The 19847-nt window shown below is 37.9% G+C and overlaps 1 protein-coding gene across 1 annotated transcript in view; it reads right to left on the minus strand.

Annotated features, from left to right (window-relative positions):
- LAMA2 (laminin subunit alpha 2) overlaps nucleotides 1-19847 on the minus strand; it is a 334274-nt gene that overhangs the window by 19705 nt on the left and 294722 nt on the right. The window contains exons 47-54 of the mRNA XM_088162772.1: nucleotides 16308-16467; nucleotides 13715-13839; nucleotides 12982-13144; nucleotides 10845-10989; nucleotides 8894-9032; nucleotides 4584-4704; nucleotides 2114-2332; nucleotides 635-783 (exon numbers count right to left, since the gene is read on the minus strand). Coding sequence (XP_088018898.1) covers nucleotides 635-783; nucleotides 2114-2332; nucleotides 4584-4704; nucleotides 8894-9032; nucleotides 10845-10989; nucleotides 12982-13144; nucleotides 13715-13839; nucleotides 16308-16467 — 1221 coding nt within the window. The remainder of the gene's footprint in view (nucleotides 1-634; nucleotides 784-2113; nucleotides 2333-4583; nucleotides 4705-8893; nucleotides 9033-10844; nucleotides 10990-12981; nucleotides 13145-13714; nucleotides 13840-16307; nucleotides 16468-19847) is intronic.

Raw genomic sequence — 19847 nt, forward strand, 5'->3', positions numbered from 1 at the left:
GTCCTATACACTACAAGTAGTGCTGTTTCTAATCACTTTCTGAATGGTGAAGTGTAACAAAGTTTCAAAATGTCTGAGAAAGGGCAAGGGAATTCACGTGAAATTCAGAGTAAAACAACATGGTCTGAGAAGGTCTGTGATGGCTTTTCTAATAAGAAAAGTGGGACTGTGTTTTCACTGTTTTACCATATTTAGTTGGGCACCTCTGTGTCCAACACATGGTATCTCAAAAAGGCTACAGGCTGCTGTGCTGTTGCAGTTTGTACCCTTTGAAAACGGTATTTGCCTGTATGTCCTGAAAAGGAGATTTATTGCACCACAGCAGAATTTCTCACCCATAGATTCTTTTATGAAATATATTTGCAAGGAATCAAAAGGTTAAAGATGCCAGTTCAGGCAAACACAAGTCTCTGGAGGAACAGGCTGGTAGCCTAGGAAAGCATGTAAACCCAGCTCCTCAGAACAGTAATGATTCTCAGAAACTCACTTCTAAGAGTTTTTGGATAATGATGGAATGAAACAATTTTTTTTGTCTCAGAAGAAACATTTACACGGATTGCCAAAGCCATTAATACATCTGCTTTGTTGAAGCAGCTGTGCTGTGTGGCCTGTAGCACTCATAGGTGTTTGTTACCCTCTAGCTCGTTCTATCCGGATGGAATGTGCTCTGCCGTCGTGAAACTCGCCAGCCTCGGGTCTGATGGTGATTCTGTAGGGATCCCGGATCCCAGTGGAGATTTGCACTTCCAGCCGACCTCTGTTCAGGAACACGGCATAGTAGGCCTGCAAGGTACAGGTGGGAGTGAAAAGATAAGTTATGTTTGGAAAGAAATTGTTTCACTTAGTTTTAGATTAGTGTGTATGTTTTATTATCTTTCACTGGCTATTGATATGCTCACCATAAACACAACACTGCTGTTTCAGTTCTGCTGCTGCTGCTATACTCTGATTTCTGCATTTTTATAATGAGGAAGGGGTAAAACTCTATCTATTTTCAGGAAAGGATGGAGACTTCTAACCTACAACTCTTCTGATTTTTATTGTTACAAGACATGCTCTTAAACTCATCAAGCCCCGAAATGCATTGATCTAAGCCTGAATTCTGTGTTTGGAGGGCTGGCAAATCATGCCAGTAGTTACTCCAGCACCAGTATCATATTGTGGCAGATTTCAGGATCTAAGCTCCAGTTAGTGTAGCAATAAGTGCTCATGTTCACTTCTGTGACCTGAAGAGCTGGGAAATGATGAAGGAGCCCTATCCTGAAGTTAATGTCATCCAGGTGAGCCATTACGATGTGCTGTACCTGGAGTATGTTACTGCAGGTCACCAAGAACTCTCTTCCAAAATAGGCAGAAAGGAGAATAATGAAACATCACTTCCCAGAAGTCGTGAACAAAGAATGCATCAACACATTCTGTTTATTGCTGTTGTAGTATGTCTGTCAGGATTTTAATCAAGATTTAATCAAGACTTGAATAATTTCTAACAAAATCTAGCAATCACACTTTTACTAGTCACTCAGGCTCTGTGGATTAATACAGCAAATTCATATTTTATGAGGGAGAAGGAGAGGTAAGAGCAATCAAGTCTTAAACTCCACATCAGTCATGCCAAACAAGGGGCTTATCTTCACTGTGTTCACCAGCTTTTTTTTTTTTTTTTTTTTTTTTTTACTTTTGGTCTCTGGGAAATAAGAATGATCCTCATTTATGTATTTATGTCTCTGTGAACAGGATTGAGAGAGTTTCCAAGCATTAATAGTGCATCAGTAGTCCTGAAAATGAGTGAAGAACAGTATTTTCTAATATTCCGGTTTGGTTAAGAAAACCCAACACATCAAATATAATAGAAAACCAAATCTGCTGCTTAGCAACAAGCAATGGGTACATGACTGTAAATCTGCAACAGAATCAGTTTCTCCAAGACAAAAAAAACCCCAATTCTCAGCTTCTATTAGATTCGTCATCAGATAAAGGATAACACTAGAAATAATTTATTCCAAATAACTGAATTTTAACTTAAGCATAAACATCTGAGAGTGTCTTGAAACAAACTGTGGCAGTTCAGTAGATCTGTGGGGTTTTTTTCAATCTTTTGCCAGGTTCCTCTTACCTGTCCTGTCTGCCTGCGCTTTCTCCTCAGAGGAGCAGCTTTCCTTGCAGAGTGCCTGCGCTTTCTCCTGGGGGGGACAATTGTGCCACTTGTGCCAAACAAGATGATCCCAGACTCATTCCTGGTGCTGAAGGAGAGATTGATTTCTGTGCCCACGTCAAAGGTGACCGGCTGCAGTTCCACAAAACCTGGCTTGGAGAAGCTGACTGTATGAATGTTCTGTAAGGTGGAGAGGAGAGGAAAAGGGCATTAGTAGAATTAAAAGCAAGATTATGAATGCACGGGAAGATTTCAGAATTAAAATAATAAACGATATAAATATAACTAGTGTGAAAAGACGGAAAGTAATAATAAACACTTAGCAATTTAGTCCTCAAAATGTTCTGCAAACACTAGTTTATCTGTTTACATCTGGCATCATTACTGTATTTGTGGAATCCTGTCTCGCAAGAAGGCAAAGTTCCAGTTTTATGTCGATATATCCTCTTGGATTAAAAATAACTGTTCAAAATTGTTTTTATTTTATATCTGTGTTTTCCATAGAGTTAATACAGTTGGAGTTTGCTTTTAAATCTATACAACAGGAAATAAAACTCAATATGAACGTAAACTAGATATATATAATAGATATAGATAGATATATTCTATATCTATATCTAAATAATTCTATTCTATTCTGTACTAAATAATAGATAGATTCTATTATTTGTCAGATGTGCTGAGAAAATACTTTTCATTAATCTTCATTACTCCACTAAGCACCACTGCTTTCTTGGTTACTCAGAATCATAAACTAAGCACTTGTTGCACATGCCCAAGCTCCTTGGATATTGGTAGCCATTAACAAAATTTTAAGAGTAGAATATGTCATCCAATAATAAATCACTGCATACTCCCAAAGATTTTCTGTCATCACTGACAACTCATGTATTCTTCCAGCTGTGGAAGACCAATCTACAGAAACAGTGATTTTTTCTAAAGTAATTCACCATTTTTCAGTACAGTAGAACCGTTTTCAGGTCTAGAGATAAAAAATTATGCCAGATAAAATAATTGTTGGTGATGCTCACCTTTCTCTGGCAATCTGAGGACATTTAAATGCTTGAACACATATCCAGTCTTTATCCTTTACCTTTGCTTCACTTCTTTTTAATTTTCCTACATCTTGTTTTGTACAATTAGAATATTTTATTTATTTCCCCAACAAAAGGGTTAATCAATTAGATTTTATACTCTGAAACCTCAAGTGTTACAAAATAATGTGAAAGGCAAAGTACTTTCTAAGATTCATAGCAACAGAAGAAAATGAACACAACTGTCCTTCTTTCCTTTTCCAGAAAGAATATACTCAAAACAAATATGAACCTCTCTATCAAATTTTTTGCTGAAGCCAAATTTTTAAGATTTAAAAGCATTTGAACAATCTGCTTGTTTACAATTTAGCTTTATCACAAACTTGAAAATACAGATCTCATAACAAATCTAGTTTAATATCCTGCAAGTCCTACTATTGTGTACGTTTTGCACAAAGCAAAGGTACAATGGATAAATACAGCAAAATAGGGCCTTTGTCTTTAATTTGGCCTGGCCAAGTTCCAGTTGCTGATCAAAGTTTTAATGTTTTGTAGAAAAAATATTTGGAGAGCATCAGATTAACAACAACTCATCTGGATTTACTGCAATGATATGTGATACAGAATATCAGATATATGGTATATATGGTATCCGATGGATATCTTCCATCTGCTTACAAAACTATCTTAAATAGTAGAGATTTCCAGGGAAGAAATACAAACTATTTACCAGGACACAAATGTCAGTGGGAGTATTTTTTAATATAAAAATACTTTTCCACAGAAAATTACTAAATTCTCTCCCAAATTTCAGATCAGATTCATTGAATTCTAAATGAACTGAAAAGCTGTTAATTCCAAGCAGTAACAACTGAAAATAGATGCATTTAAAACTAAAATAACACCTATTTTGCACATTCTTAGTGACCAGTAAGAAGCTCAGTGGTAGCTCATGACAGTAATATTCATACCTGAGGTTTTAATGTGACTGACTTTATAATAACAATTTAAAAAAAAATGAAATCCTTCGGTTTTATGGGCATCAGGATTTTTTAGTTTTTGCAGTGTTGTCAATAATGTCAATAATGTCAATAATCACCATTTTAGTCAGCTAAAACAAAGCTAAATCACTGCTAAGCAGTGCAGAAAATCCTTTAGGGACAGAGATATCACAAATGTCCAGGGATGCTCTCCAAGAAGTCAGGATCTGAAAAACTGGTCTACTTGCCGATCAGACTTTCTCATCCTTCTTTCTCTTAAATGCAACTGCTTGGGTTTTAAGGTTAGATCCCTATCTAAGGAATATATCATATACAATTAATGTACTATGCCATAAAATCAGAAACCAGGAAATGTTTATAAACATTAAGGCCAAAATACATGGAAATCAAACTAACCTCTAGTGTGCATCCTTTGGTTAGACCAACAAAGTCAGGACTGCTCAGTATGTTATAAGGTGTCCTTGAAATTTCAATGTCTTTGAGGCAACCTGTGTATTTCTCTAAGTTCACTTCAGGCCTAAAAAAACATGTAGAAGTACAATGTGTTTTCAAAAATAGAGTTTAGGGAGAACAGTCAGCCAGACACACATACATACACTTTCAGATGCACAGATGCTTGGGTTTTATTTTAACTACACACACACACTCGAATACACGTTGCCTTCTACAATCTACCAGCACACATCGCACTCTGCCTTGCATCACTCAAATGTGTAACAAGAGTTCATCTCCTCTCCAATTGACAACAGTCTCCTTCTCAATTCTTTCTTTCTTTAAGCGTTTTTGGTTGGTTATTTTGTTTTTCGTGTTTTTCCTTTGGTGAAGTAAACCCATCACCTTTGGTGTTAAAACACAGAGAGCTATGAAATAACAAAGTTGTTGTTCCTTAGGCAAAGCAGAAAGATGCAAACTAGGAAGTCATAGCAGTAAGGAGAGACCTTAACTGGAAGACATTTTTTGTTCCTCTTTTTGCTTGCTAGATCCAATGGAAGAACTTCAGCAATATACAAATATTTGAGTAAAGTTTTTGCCACATACTTTAGGAATGCAATCAGGTGGACTGACATTTATTTTATATTTCCAGTATCTTTCTTATGAAAACTGCTGTATATTTTCTTAGGACACAGCAACATATCTGAGTTTTTCAGGCAGTTAAACAAAACAAAGCACCTGGGTTTGTTACAGAATGTTAACTATCCATCCAAGATAGAATCATATTGTAATGGAATTCAAGTTCCATGTTTGACTCATCAGCTGACTGATGAGACGAAATGAGAAACCCCTTGAAAGTAACATCAAAACTATCATGTTTGATTGCAAAAGTATGATTTTTCAGGCCCGGGTACACCAGAGTGAGACCACAACTGCTGGTAACATCTGAACCAGGCTTGCCAGAATAAAAAACCTTATAAAGTCACTTCAGAAAAAAAAATCTGCCATTGATACCATGGAGAGTAAATACAAAAAGAAAAAAATCTACTATTTAATTCACTAAAAGGTACTGCTCATGAGTGTTTACTAGAATATCTGAGTAGAAGGAACAGCTCAAAGAGAGAAAAATTAACTTGGAAAATAAATAAGGAGTTGAAAATGGGGTGGAGTGGGATAGAGAAGGGGGGAAGCAACAAACACTTAAGTTCCCTGGAAGGAAAGGAAAAATTTTAAAGAATATTAATTACAAAACAAAACCATTTTGCACAGATACTAATCAGCTGCATGTTTTGGCACTGAAAGCCATCTTTTGCATTATAGCCAACTGAGCAAGCGTGTTGTATTCTCTGGCAAATTAGTACTCACTGCATAAGTTAAAGCAAGCATCTGGTTTACTAAAATGATCCATATGCTGCTTTATTTACAGTCAAGTAGCTATGTTCACCTTTCATTTTTCCTGTTTTTCCCCCAGCTCTTCTCCAGCTCCTTTATGAATTTATCTTCCAGAGGAAGAACAGTTTTGCTCTTGTCACTGGTGCCCATAGTCTTTGCCATCCAGAAACCATTCTTGCTCCTACCCATACCTGCCTTGTCCAGTGACAGACTGTCCTCATCCTGTCCTGTTACAAACAGTTGCTGTTATAATTCCCAACTCACATCACAGAATCACAGAATGGGTAAGGTTGGAAGGGAGCACTGTGGGTTGTCTGGCTCAACCTTTTTGCAAAAACTGAACACTTGCTTGATGTTTTCTTAAGACTTAGTTCTTCCTTTTTTTCCTTTCCAAAATACACCAAACAAAGTCCAAGTTCACTAAGATCTTGCATAATTCTGGGCTTGTTTTTGGGTTTTTTTGTTAGTTCATTTTTGCCAAGATAGGCCAGTTTTGAGGGAAAACGAACAACAATTTCTGGAGCATGAGAGGAAATAATCTTTCTGAGGTTCAAGGCAAGAGTGTGGGGGTGAAGTTGCATTTTTCCAATTCAAGCCAGGAATTAGGCTATAAAATGCAGTGAGGATCAATTCATATCGGAGCATACCAAGGCAAAAGTAACGGATACAAATAGCTGCAAATTGAAAATGCAAAAATAGGTGACCTTCCCTCTCTCCCCCTCATACTCCTCTTCTTAACATAAGTGGCAAATTTCACAAAAAGATCTCCACCTTGCTCTCCTCAGTAACTACTTCACTGGCTCCGAGCCCAGCACTCCTGACATGGGACTACACTGCTCCTACAGCCGGGATCCGGTCAGAGCCGAAGTCAGCAGCACAGCTGGCTGGAGCTTCGCTTCCCAGGCACTGCAGGGTCACAGCTGGAGCAAGCAGCTGCGCGAGGAAAATAAAAGCTGCTTGTGTAGGTGTGTGCACAGCGTGCAGTGTGATGGTGGTGAGCCCTTGGGAGCAGCTTTGCTGGCTGTGGCAGGAGCAGCTCGCTAAGAGCCTTAGCGTAGCAGCTGCTCTAAACGCTGCCCATGCTGCTGCTGCTGTGCTGCCACCCCTGCTTTCAAGCTGCACTTTAACTAGGCACATGCAGGTCATGCAAATAAGCTGATTGTTTTTACCTTGCTCTCATACTGGGGTGAGAAAGAAAGACAAAAAAAAAAAAAAGAAAACAACAACACGGCATTAATTGTAGCAAATGGTACTTCTTGTATTGTTGTTCCGTGATAGTTATTGGCAAAGTTCAGCCATTTCACAGTGAAGCAAGTGTACATCAGTTATAAACAACATATAATAAAAGGTGAGATTCTACGTAGGCTATCAGATTATAACAATTAAGAGGTTTACTCTGCAAATAGCTAGCTTAACTGTAACACATCAGAGGGTTTTTGTAACTTGATACTATACTTGGTTATGGCAAAAGCAAACCATGTAAAAGAATCTGGCAGAACTGACACAACCTGATAATTACAAAGTCATGGATACCTCGGTGTCTATTGTTTGCAGTAGCTCAGCTTTGCCCTAATCCCCCTTTCACTACTTTTGATTCTAATTTACCATAACATTAATCTTGCCTCAGGCACTGACAAATCATAGCTGTAGGCAGAACGGTTACCACAGGTCAAAGTAGCTCTGGTACACTGATTTTCTGGGCAGCCACAAAGGAAGTGGAAGATAATTGCTCTAGACGTTTTGCTATGCACTGGTGTGATTTCACAATTACATCATATAGTGTTATATTTCATAAGTAAAATAGATCTTAGATCTTCTTATTGCTGGGTGATTTGACATCAGAGGTCAATGATTATCCTAATAAATTAACAAATATGTCTATTCTTTTAGTGGCAGAAGAGTCTGTGGATTAAACACAACAGTTCCTTGTGCACAAGACCACTTCAAGGCTCTCATTATATCATGTAGTTAAAGCTGACATAGATTAATGGGCCTGTTTCTGTGTTGCTCATCTGTTCATTGTAGCACAGAATTCTCTTGTTCTTGTCATTGCAAAACTGCTGAATATTCATTTAAACTTTAAGTAAGATTTTTTTGGTCTATTTAAAGCCATGAAAGGAAGTCACTAAATTCAAGAATCTGCTATCCCATTTCTTTAGTTTATTTATGTTGAAGTTAACATTTATGAATAATACTATCCACTATTTAACAAAAAATTACTGGGAATTTTTTTGTGTAGGAAATTCAAGATCAGAATTCTGAAGAAAAAATATTTCATTCTGCTTACATTAAATATATGAAGAGTATCATGTCATATACTTTAAGTCCCGAATACAGGAAGAATTTTATCTAAGGAGACCAGGAACTAAAATCTACAAATAATTTAAAATCATATCTAAGTAAAATATGTTAATACATATTTAAAGTATACTGACACCGATTACGCAAAAAATATGGATACTCATTAAGCATTAATCCCATGTGGAGTAGTCTGTAGATCAATTTTTCTACTCATGCACAAAGTAAACACTTGTCCTTAATTTTGTGAAGGTATTGAGCCAATTTTCTGAATCTGCAGTCACAAATTCTATGCACCAAACAAATAAATACTTGAAGAGTCAGTTACATCATGGTTCTTGCACCGAATCAGAAAGATGTACTGTACTGCAAGGGCCATTGCCATTGCATCTGTGTAAGGTGAGCTGTGTGAAATACAAACCATATGCAAATAAAGTACTATTCTACTGTGGCAGTACTGGGTACATTGGGAATTCACCATTCACATACTGCAAATGAACTGGAGAAATAAATGCAGAGAATAAGGTTACATTGTATTTACATCACCTTACTAAGACTAAAGAAATTGGTTTGAGCCACATTACCTTAGATTTCTCAGGGTTGGCAATCCCCCAAAATATATTTTCTCGTGCCCCTTTAAGTTGAGTCCAAAGTGGCTGCCTGTAGAAGTTGTTGCTATGGTCTCTTCTTCATTGGTGTCTATGTCTACAATTGATATGTTGGCTAAAAGACATTCGAGATTAGTTACAAAATATCTGTCACGAACAATGCCTTCATGTAAGAAACCAACAGAAAAATATTTGAAGCAGGTGAGGGAAGAGGCCAGGCTGTATTTTGCAATTAAGATACTAGATTTCCACATTATCAATTATGGGCAGGGGAAGAAAGCTGCACTTTCCTCTGTTTCCATAACAACTTGAAAAGCTACAGCAATTCTGTACACTTTATATATTCTCTAAACCTGTTTCAGTCTGGTGCCTCCTTTGTGTCACTGTAATTTGGAGTTAACACTTCAGGACACAGTCATGACAAGAGATCATTTTACATTTAATTTGTGATCTCAGTCCAAAGATTGCCTCTTGAACAGGATTTTTTAGTCTAAAAGTTTATTAACCACTGGCACTATGTGCCTTAGAGATTGGTGATCAGTCACTCTAAACCACTTTCAAATCCAAAACTGCCATGTCCAATCTCAGTCTGGAGTCAGTGATGTGCCACATACAACCATCCTATTTAAGTGCCTGTTCCATGCATATTTTTAATGTATGGATCAATACAGAACATAAAGTTCAACAAAAGAAATAAGACTCAGTGAAAAATGCCAAGCAAGCCCCAAGATATATAGGGATGAAAAGAAAGGATTTCTTTCCTTCCTTCCTTGAGAATAGAATAGGTAGACTTTCTGCTACACCTTACCAAAACCAGATTAATTTTCCTTTCACTTCTGTACCTGTATCTTCTTTATAAACACATGATGCTTGAATGCTATTGATAAATTATAATTACATGACATTGTACTCTATATTAATACCTCCTGGCTTAAGTATGAACAATGATAACTGGCTAGCAATAAGACATTCCTTCTCTAAAGTTGTAGCAAATCCGCAAGTGAGATTACTAAATTATTTTGGCCACTGTCCCAACTCCCAAGTCTACTTCAGCCAAATGACAAGGAAGGGGGACTCTGTGTGAGGTGTGAAGGCCGGGTAGAGAGCTGGCACTGCAGGGGGCAGAGGCAGAGGAATATGTTTAGGGGCTTGTGGTGACCCTGAAGATTCAGAATGCAGTAAAAATTCAAACTGCAAAAGCACACAGTCACAGTTGCCATAAATAAAAATAATTAAAAATAAATAAATAATTTGGCTCAGGTAAGATTTTACCAGCCCTATAATCAGACTTCAAAACAAAAAAAAGGGTTTTGCCAGCATGATAACCAGTATTCTTTGTGATCTTATCAAATTCCACCACTTCACATTTTGTACCAGTAATACGTTAAAGAATTAGCAGAACTTCTGGAGATGTTCCCAGTTGTTTCCATGCAGATTCAGTTCATGACACAATGCACACCACTAGGGAAGATAAAGTAGTGGTGTTTGTCTGGTTAGATACTGTACTATCAGTACTAAACTCACTGCTTTTTTTAAGCACTTTGCTACATGCTGAGCATGAGAGGAGTGTACAGCATAAAAGCTACTGCTCTCCTAACAAAAATCACACACGTATTTCGTGATTTGGGATGACATCAGGGAATCGATGAAAAGACTTCTTTTTTCCCCAGTCAGAAGAATTTTAGAATGCAATTTATGACTGTATAAAAAAAAATTATGCCTGAAATATAGGCTACCTGTTCATAAAGTGCTATTTGACAGTGCAATCACTCATACACAACTTAACACACACCTGTAATCTAAACAAAAGAAGCTGCTAGACTGCCAGAACTTATAATTCCCACAGTATCTTCCCTGTAGTTAGGTGGTAAAGTGTAGTGCAAAGATAACTAGAAAAGTCATGGTGCTGAACACCACAGGAACTTACCATGCTTTTGAATTCTTGACAGGGTGAAAGATTTCCATTTACCATCATTATGATTTTGGTTGCTGATAACTGAAGCTGTACCTGAACCCAGATCATAGCTGACCTTTATACGCCCACCATTGAGTTCTACACTCATGAAATCCTTCTGTTAATGGAAAGGGTTAGAAACACCATTATGATTCTTGTCCATTTTGGTAAGAGGCATAAGACATTAAATAAACACTTTTTAATTCTGAGTGACTATAGAAGACATTTTTCAAGCTTTAAAAAAGGCCACAACTCAATTTATTACCCAGGACTCTCATGGACAAAAGTCTGATGCCAAGCTCTTTTTCCCCCCTTATATTCTCTTTTGGATTGCTAATTTAGTTGGAATTTTGCTGGTGTCTTAGTTGGAGTTTTGATGGGATAGCTGTACTTTTCTTTTGGACTGAAGATAAAAATGGATATTATAATTACCTGAAATTCATACTTAAATTTGGGTGTATATATATTTGAGTGTATATATATTTGAGTGTACTATAATTAGTGTATTTATTACATACCTCAGCAAGATTTAAACTTGCAAGGTAGAAAACAAAAATAGTGAAGATGGTAAACTGGCATGTTTTACCAGAGAGTAATCTACAGAAGCAACAGAGCAATAGAGAGATGGAGACAAAGAGAGCTATGAACACTCTCATTTTCATCAACCACTGACACCAGTATCCAAGCAGCAACTGGAGATGGCTGACTGGAGCAACGATATATGCTGCACTATCTCCAGGAAAAGAGCCAGCAGGACACAAAGAGCAAAACAAATAGCCAGCGAACCAGACAGCATGAAAGCCATTAGGTAAGTAATGGCAGAACTATGACCCAGGATGTAAATGTACCAGAGAAATTTTTATTATCATTTTTCTCATGGCCAGTTCCACCTCTTCTCAGAGTAAAACTGAGCAAACTCAGTATTTGAGTGCTTAGGCATGTCTATGCATGCATCATTAGAAAGAGCATCCTCCAAATTTTTATGGGGTGGGACAGTATCATAAGAGACAAAATATACCAGGAACCAGTTGCCTGTGTTTTTGAGATTTCAATTAAATATTTTTTTCATAGAAAAATACATAAGTCAACAATAACTATATAACATAATCTAAAATAATGACATTAATTGTACTTTCAAAATTCAATTATAAAAGTTCATTAGAAAAGCCAACTAAATATTTCATTATGATAACAAAATTCTAGCTTTTGCTATAGTCAGTCAGAAGGAGCACCCTCCTCCTTGAAAATTCCAGCTATTTTGATAATTATTTCCAAATTACAGAAATCTGAAATAAGACTGATTTACACAAATGCAGTTTTTGTAAAATAGCAAGTGCTCAGTAATTCTTCAAGTCATCAGTGAAAACTACTGTACATAATTTCTGCCTCATATGAAAAGGACAAGGGAAAGACTCTGCTACCTGTCAGTCATGCAAATCAGTGTGGATCAGAGATGCTAAATATGAGTTACTTAGATATGGACAGGTGTCTTTACAAATAATTTCTCCCTGCTATCCACACACATTTGATACTGTGTGTGAATAAAACCCTTAAACAACTTTAAAACTTATATTTCTATTCTCTATTTTAGCTGTAAGAGATACCATTTGTAGATATTGGAAAAACACGATCACTATTACATCTTATTTATTGCATCAGTCTCCCTATAAACCCACTCAATAAAACATAAACATTTTCTTTATATGAGTAGGATTTCTATATAAAACTCATCTCTTCCCATATTTCCCTTACCATCACACTATGATATTTTAAACTATGAATAGACAAACACAACTGAAAATGTTCACACACATATACATCTGGGATAAAGGAAAATTAATTAATAATTTCAGAAAAGCTGGAATTATTCCCAGACTAACATAATGATCCCCATACATACTACATTATTAGTAGTAATGTTGACTACCTAAACATTAGGTAGTCAAGCTCCACACTACAACACTGTCTTCAGTTGGCCAGCAGTGAAGCATCAAACCAGGGTAGTGGTACCTTAAATTACTAATTGTTTTTGTGATCTGATAAATTCAGTGACTGCAAAGATGGCATGAAACCTGCAAGGAGTGTAGAGGTAAGAGCTGGCTGTTCTTACCAAGTCCTCAGTAGCAAGATACATCAGTAGAGCATTTGATGAGAAGGTCCTGAACTTGAACATGACTGTGGAAATATTGGGGTTCCAGCGGATTGGGCGGCTCACCATGGCATAGCTGTCACCATCAAACTGCACCGTTCCTTCACCATCTGCCACCTGTGGGCTGAAAAGAACAATTCCAACAATTCTCTTTTGCCACGTGAAGTTAAAATAAAAAGTGCAGGGCTAGAGAAATGTGGGCACAGCTCCTGGGAGTCTTCCTTAAATTGGCTCAATGTCTTACCAAACCTCCCACTGGCAGGGACAGGTTTTCCCATTCTATTTGGAGAATGTAAATGCCTTTCTATTGTGGGGTCTCTGCTCACTACCCTTGAGGCATTGCACTCTGCCCCATGCCACATAAGAAGTGCACCCACACCACAGCTATCCACGAGCCAGTGAGTTCACTGTGGCTCTCATGTTCTCTCATGCTTTGACTGTTTCTGGTTCCTGGTTGTCAGGAGCCTTTCTATCACAGCCCTGCCACATCAGCTCAGTCCTGATGACTCATCGACCACACTTGCAACCCAGACTGGCTGCTTTCCCTCTTGGTGGAATTGCAACCTAACTTCTGTTGCATACACATTGGAATTTGATGGCTGCTGTGGAAATTCCTGCTTCTTACCATTGAATGTAATGTCATTGCAGACAGGTTCCCTAAACAAGTACAAGAAGCAGTCAGTGCTTAACCTACCTGACGGCACACCCTTTGCAGTCGCCTTCAATATCCCTGAAATTCCAGAGTCCTATGGGTTTGCTGTCTAGAAAAGTTTCACCCATGCAGCCAGTGAAGGTGGTGACTCTTACAGCATCTGACTTCTGCAACACAGAACACAAACCTCCTTAGAGTTGAATTTAAAGTGATTTACTGCATCTGAAAACAAAACTGGTACAAAAATCATAAAAATAAATACTATATAAAATTCCATATAAAATCATATCCCCCCTCCTCCTCCAAGATGTTTTGTAATATTTTAAATATCAAGAGTATTATTTAGTCTGAGAAGCCCTCCTACAGAATAACTGATCAGTGAAAATGTGAACTGAACTTTGTATCAGTCTGAAAGGGAAAGACCTTTTAGATTTGAGACTCTTGGGAAGCCCTAGGAAGAACAAGTCCTGAGGAATAAGGTGCTGCTTTGGCTTCCACCATCAGTTTTCCTGGCTGTTCAGAGAGCTGGCTGCTCTCACCTGTTCAAGGCCTAGCTGGGTTTTCATTTCAGACTTTTAAGAAAGGACTATGAGCAATATTACCCTCAATGCAATAAGCAAAGTGTTTATCTTGTAATGCTTGAAAGCCTGGAAACTGAGAGACTGTCCAAGCTAAAAGACAAAGAACTCAACTGTTACACCTGTAAAGTTCATGCTTTGGATGCAGAAAAAAGTGCAGAGGGCAAAGCAATTAAAACACATGTCCCATCAGAACTCATTAAGCTAGGGTGATGCACATAGAATAATGCTCATTAGAACATAATGTGGTACCATGATGAAGGCAGTAACAGTTGACAGTACACAGAGTACTCTGCTAAAAATGATCCTTCTAAAAATACCCTGATTCATTTAAATTTCAGGTCATCAATATGAACTGATTAAAAATCTATACACTTAGCTATTTGAGATAGATAAGCACCTGCTGTTTTTACAGCAATTACAAATATTAAGATCTTGCAAGAGAACATGGAGAAGTGCAATTTGAAAATACTCAAGGAAAAGTATGACTCAAAAGACTTAATGTGCTACTGATATTTCCCAGGGTAATTGGATAGGTTTTAATTAGCAACAAGTATGAACTTAATGTCACTTCTAAGTAATCCATGACATCAAAGTATCACAGTCTACAAGTCAAATGAAAGATGTTTTTAAAAACTGAAAATAAACTTTCTTTTTGAATATGTAGAAATACATGCAAATACTGCAGAAATACATGCAAAAATGGATGTGGACAACACCGTAGGACAAATCTAAAGCATTCCAAACCCCAGTAATATGAAAAAGCAGATTTCTGAGTCAGTGGCCTAAGATATACCAATAACTTTGATTAAATGTCCAAAGAGGTGCACAGTTTTAGAAAAGTTCTGGTTAAGGTCTTCATTTTGTGAGTCTTACAACTGTACCACATGATCATAGAAATTCCCCCAAAAAATGAAGCTATATTTTAATTCAGAGACTGTATTTGAACAAAAAAAAAAATCAGACAGTGTTTAAAACTCTACACTGCAAGTATACCAGCCATACCAAACTTAAAATGGACTGCCTTCCTACTGCTACTCTTGTCTTTACTTACCTGGAGAAAAAAAGAATTCAGGAATATTTTCCTGACTAAAATGAAAAAGTAGACAGTTCTTCAGAAAATATTTGGACAACCCTTACTGAGGTTGAAAATAGCTGTTCTGACATCAAGTTTTGCACTTCAATTTTTCTGCATATTTTAGCCCTTGAGGACATATACAAACTCTAGAGTAAAAAAAGTTTGGTGAGTTCACTATTTGGGAATGTCTAAATTTTAGCTTCTTTTCAAATGCTAAAGTATTGATCAGGAACAGAATAGTTAAATAAATTGTTTTGTAAAGAATGCCTTTGGAAAGTAAGTGCTAATTAGCTTTTATTGGAGAATAATTTTTTCTGAAGTTTTCCATCTATTCTATTTGGCATACATCTTCTATTCATCCCATGAAGTTTAGTAAGGTAGAAGATGTCACCAGAAAAATGTACAGAAAAAAAGAGAAAATAGATCAGGGGTATGATGCAGATATCTGTAGGGGAACAGGGAGGGAAACTGGAACAAAAATAAAGAAAATAAAGCAGAAACACCAAAAGTGGACTGCAAAGGAAGAAGTGATACTGTGGATACATAACAAAGGAAAAATCCCAAATGCAAGGGAAAATATATTCTTATATCCATTGTTAGGAGACCAGAAATGTACGGAAACAGAAACGAGCTCCTGTCACTCAGGAACCAAAAGCCTGTCAGGGCAGCAGTGTGTCCAAGGTAAAGCATCCATCTATCCAGCAGGAATTAGTCATTTGGGCAAAATGCTGCATCAATCCAGTCAGCTGCAGGGCTTCTGATCAGAAGGTAACATCGTGGGCAGTGAAATCTCACATCTGTGCACCTCCTTCTAGGCAAATCCCAATAACCTTTCAAAAGTGCAAGTGTGCTACTTGCAATTAAAGCACCTACTACAATGACACCAGCACATTAAAATTTACTATTTCTATTTTAAGCAATTACAAAATTTGTCCATACAAATGGCCAGCTAACACAGTAACACCAGAAAAGGCATTACCTTAATTTTTTCTGTTAAACCACCAACAAACAGCACAGCATTAACATCCACATCCAGAATGGTATATCCAGGTGGGGAGACAGCACTGAATGTGGCTGGCACAATGCTGGCTTTAGGACCATCCAGAGCTCGCACTGATATTGTGCCATTTTTCCCAGTCCTAGAGATTTAAAAAAAATAATTTAAGCATACGCAGTTAGTAGTTACACCAAACATAGGAAAACTCTATTTTAAATGGCGCCTTTTAACAGAAACACACAATTGACCTGATTATGCTTCATTTTGACACAAATGAACAGACACTTATGCCTGTATAAGCTAAAGACATGATCACAGAACCAGATCTTTTCCTCGCCTGAATGTCCTTTTTGAACAAAGTTCACTATACACATGACGTGGACGTTGCATTGACTGAAAGAGAATTTGCATTTCCTGCGGTGGAGCTGTCAGGCTCCTTTTTGAACAGGTGCAAGCCCCATTGTGTGTTTAAGAATATTACTTCATTGTCTTTTATGAATCACATCAAATATTGATGGCAATACAAGTTTGCAATGAACTTTGCCATTTATTAACAGTTTCTGCATCAGTTTGTTTTCTACTCCTTTGGTTATATTAATGTAACAACTGGCAAGGAAAGAGTTTGCTGACATTTTTTTTACATCAGAAGGAACACACTGTGGAAAGATATGTTTCCTGAATCCTCCTTCTGAAACTTCTTATAGATGGGTCTCACATTTACCAGTTTGCAGCCACCTGGGACATCCCCAGGTGAAGAGGACTGCTGGTATATGATTGAAAGTGGCTCTCTCAGAAGTCTTGGGTGAATTCTATCCTCATGGACTTGCGTGGGTCTAAGGTGCAACTTATAGACGAAGGTTTACTGATGTGAAGCCCTTTAAGGGATAAAAGTAGTAATTCTTGAAAAGCTAAGAGCTGCTAGAAACTTTTTTTAAACTACTGAAATGTGATGCTTTCTGAAAGTTATTGGCACTTCCAGTCTATATTGTGCTGAAATCAGGATTAGTTTAAAAACACTCAAGTGCAATAATGGAAAAGTCACCGAGCAGACTGACACTTTTTAGGGTGTCTGATAATTCACAAATAGTATGGATGTCTTTCATCTTCAAACAGACTGAAATGCTCACAATGGAGTCTCTTCTATAAATAATTCTCTCTTATTTAAGGAGGACAATGGAGCTTGAAGAAAGATCTTGGCTAACTTGACAGCAAAATGACATTGCTACCCTGTGCATGACAAGTTATCAGGTTATGACAAGTTAATAGTATCAGGAAGATACTGTTCTAGTGATAGTCAGTTCTGTAAAACTGGAGGATTACAGAGGATGTATCAGCACTGTGTGGCTGATACACAAAATGACACTGAAAGGACACTAAATTATGAGAAGCTGGCAACTTCCTTGAGGGCAGACAGGCCCTGCAGAAAGACCTTGACAAACGTGAGATGGGCAATCATCAGCTATGTGAAATTTAACAAGGGCAAGTGCAGGATTCTGCACCTGAGATCGGGTTGTGTGTATAGACTAGGGAATGAGAGGCTGGAGAGCAGCCCCATGGAAAGGGACCTGGGGGTCCTGGTCCATGGCGAGTTGAACACGAGTCAGCAGTGCCCTGGCAGCCAGGAGGGCCAAAAATGTCCTGGGGGGCATCAGGCACAGCATGGCCAGCCAGGCAAGGGAGGGGATTGTCCTGCTGTGCTCTGCATTGGAGAGGCCCCTCGAGTGCTGGGGGCAGTTTTGGGTGCCTCACTATAAAAAAAGACATTAAAGTATTAGAGAAAAGTCCAAAGCAGGGCCACGTTCAAAGCAAGAATGGTGAAGAGTCTGGAGGGGAAGCTGTAAGAGGAGTGGCTGAAGTCACTTGGTCTGCTCAGCCTGGGGGAGACTGAGGGGACACCCCATTGCAGACTTCAACATCCTCACAAGGGGAAATAGAGGGGCAGGTCCTGATCTCTACTCCTGTGATCAGTGACAAGACTTGAGAGAACAGCATGAAGCTGAGTTGGTGGAGGTTTAGGTTAGATATCAGAAAAAAGTTTTCCATCCAGAGGGTGGCTGAGCTCTGGAACAGGCTCCCCATGAAAGTCACTTGGTCACAACACCAAGACTGCCTGAATTCAAGAAGTGTTTGGACAACGCTGTCAGTCGCATGGTGTGTCTCTTGCAGGTGTCCTGGGTAGGGCCAGGAGTTCTACGAAAAATTAGTGTAATGACATGGAGTGTTTGCTCCTAAGGAGAGGCAGGATATAAACAAGACGACTTTAGCAAGTCATCAGCATTAAATGATAAACTACCATGCAGTAAACTATGCTCGTTGACCTTTTGAAAGTGCAGGGAAAAAAAAGTGCACTGAAAAGCATGGCTTATATTTGCTACAGTACTTGAAGACTGAATTCCTGCTGAACTAAACTGGATGTGTCTAGGTGAACTTGTGATTCATCCTTTGTCCTCAAAAGGGCACTGCTTAAACTCTGTCACAACAATGGTAATACTTAAATCACAGTTGATTAAAATCACATCTAATCAGGTCCTGCTCCTAACTGAGGCCTGCTGAAGTCAAGTAACACTGATCTAGTGAGTCTCAAAATCATTCTCTCGTCCATCTGACTGTGTCACAAAATTGACATTATTTCTATGCTGTAAATCTGCTTTAAATCATTTTGTCATATACTGTTATGCCAGGTTTTCCTTTGTTAATTGCTATTTGGATTGATTGCAGTTCTTGATGCCAATCAGATTTGCTTCTGTAAGCAGATAAGTAACTTGTAAGTGACATTTGCTAAACCCCTGTACCATCAAAGTGTAGAGAATTCCTTTAGAAAGTCCGATAGGAATACACAAATTTTACTTCACTTCTATTAAAAAAATTTAAGGTATTTCCATTATAACATCTGAATATACAATAAAATGCAAAGGATCAGTATGCTTTAAACAAAAAGGTGATGAAAATTAAAAGTGTCCCTGGAAAAGTGATGCAGTAATTCTCAATTTACTTCAGAGTAACTAACTAACTGGAAATTTTGGTGCAACAGCCAGATTTTTCATATTTAGATTTCATTTAGAATGCTAAGTGACCTTGAGAATTTTCAAATCTCTGTGCCACAATGCCTCTTCTTTTTAGTGCTCTTTGTGATTCTTAAGAATGGCTATCAACTTGTGGTGGGTTTAACACTGTATCATGGTCAATCCTTGTCACAACTGAAAACAATGGTAAAATTCAGTAAGGCCAGAATTTCATCTTATGTCCTCATGCTAAGCAGACATCCTGCTCCAGCTGCTCAGGCCGTTCTGTCAGGCTGAAAAAGCCTGTGGCTCAAACTGAGAAGAAATTTGGAGAAAATGTGTGAGGGAGTGAAATGAATAAAACTCTCCAACAGGTTAGGAAGGGAGCTAGAGTAGAGCTACTAAATGGACTAAAATGTTCAGAGTTGAAGACTCTTCCATGGGGTATGTGATTTATGAAGTCTGCCTTAAGAATGCAAAACCAGTCCCAAGTTCTTCATCTTAATCTCACAAATCCACC

Source organism: Sturnus vulgaris, chromosome 3 (assembly GCF_052056855.1).
Source record: "Sturnus vulgaris isolate bStuVul1 chromosome 3, bStuVul1.hap1, whole genome shotgun sequence".
Lineage (NCBI taxonomy): Eukaryota > Metazoa > Chordata > Aves > Passeriformes > Sturnidae > Sturnus > Sturnus vulgaris.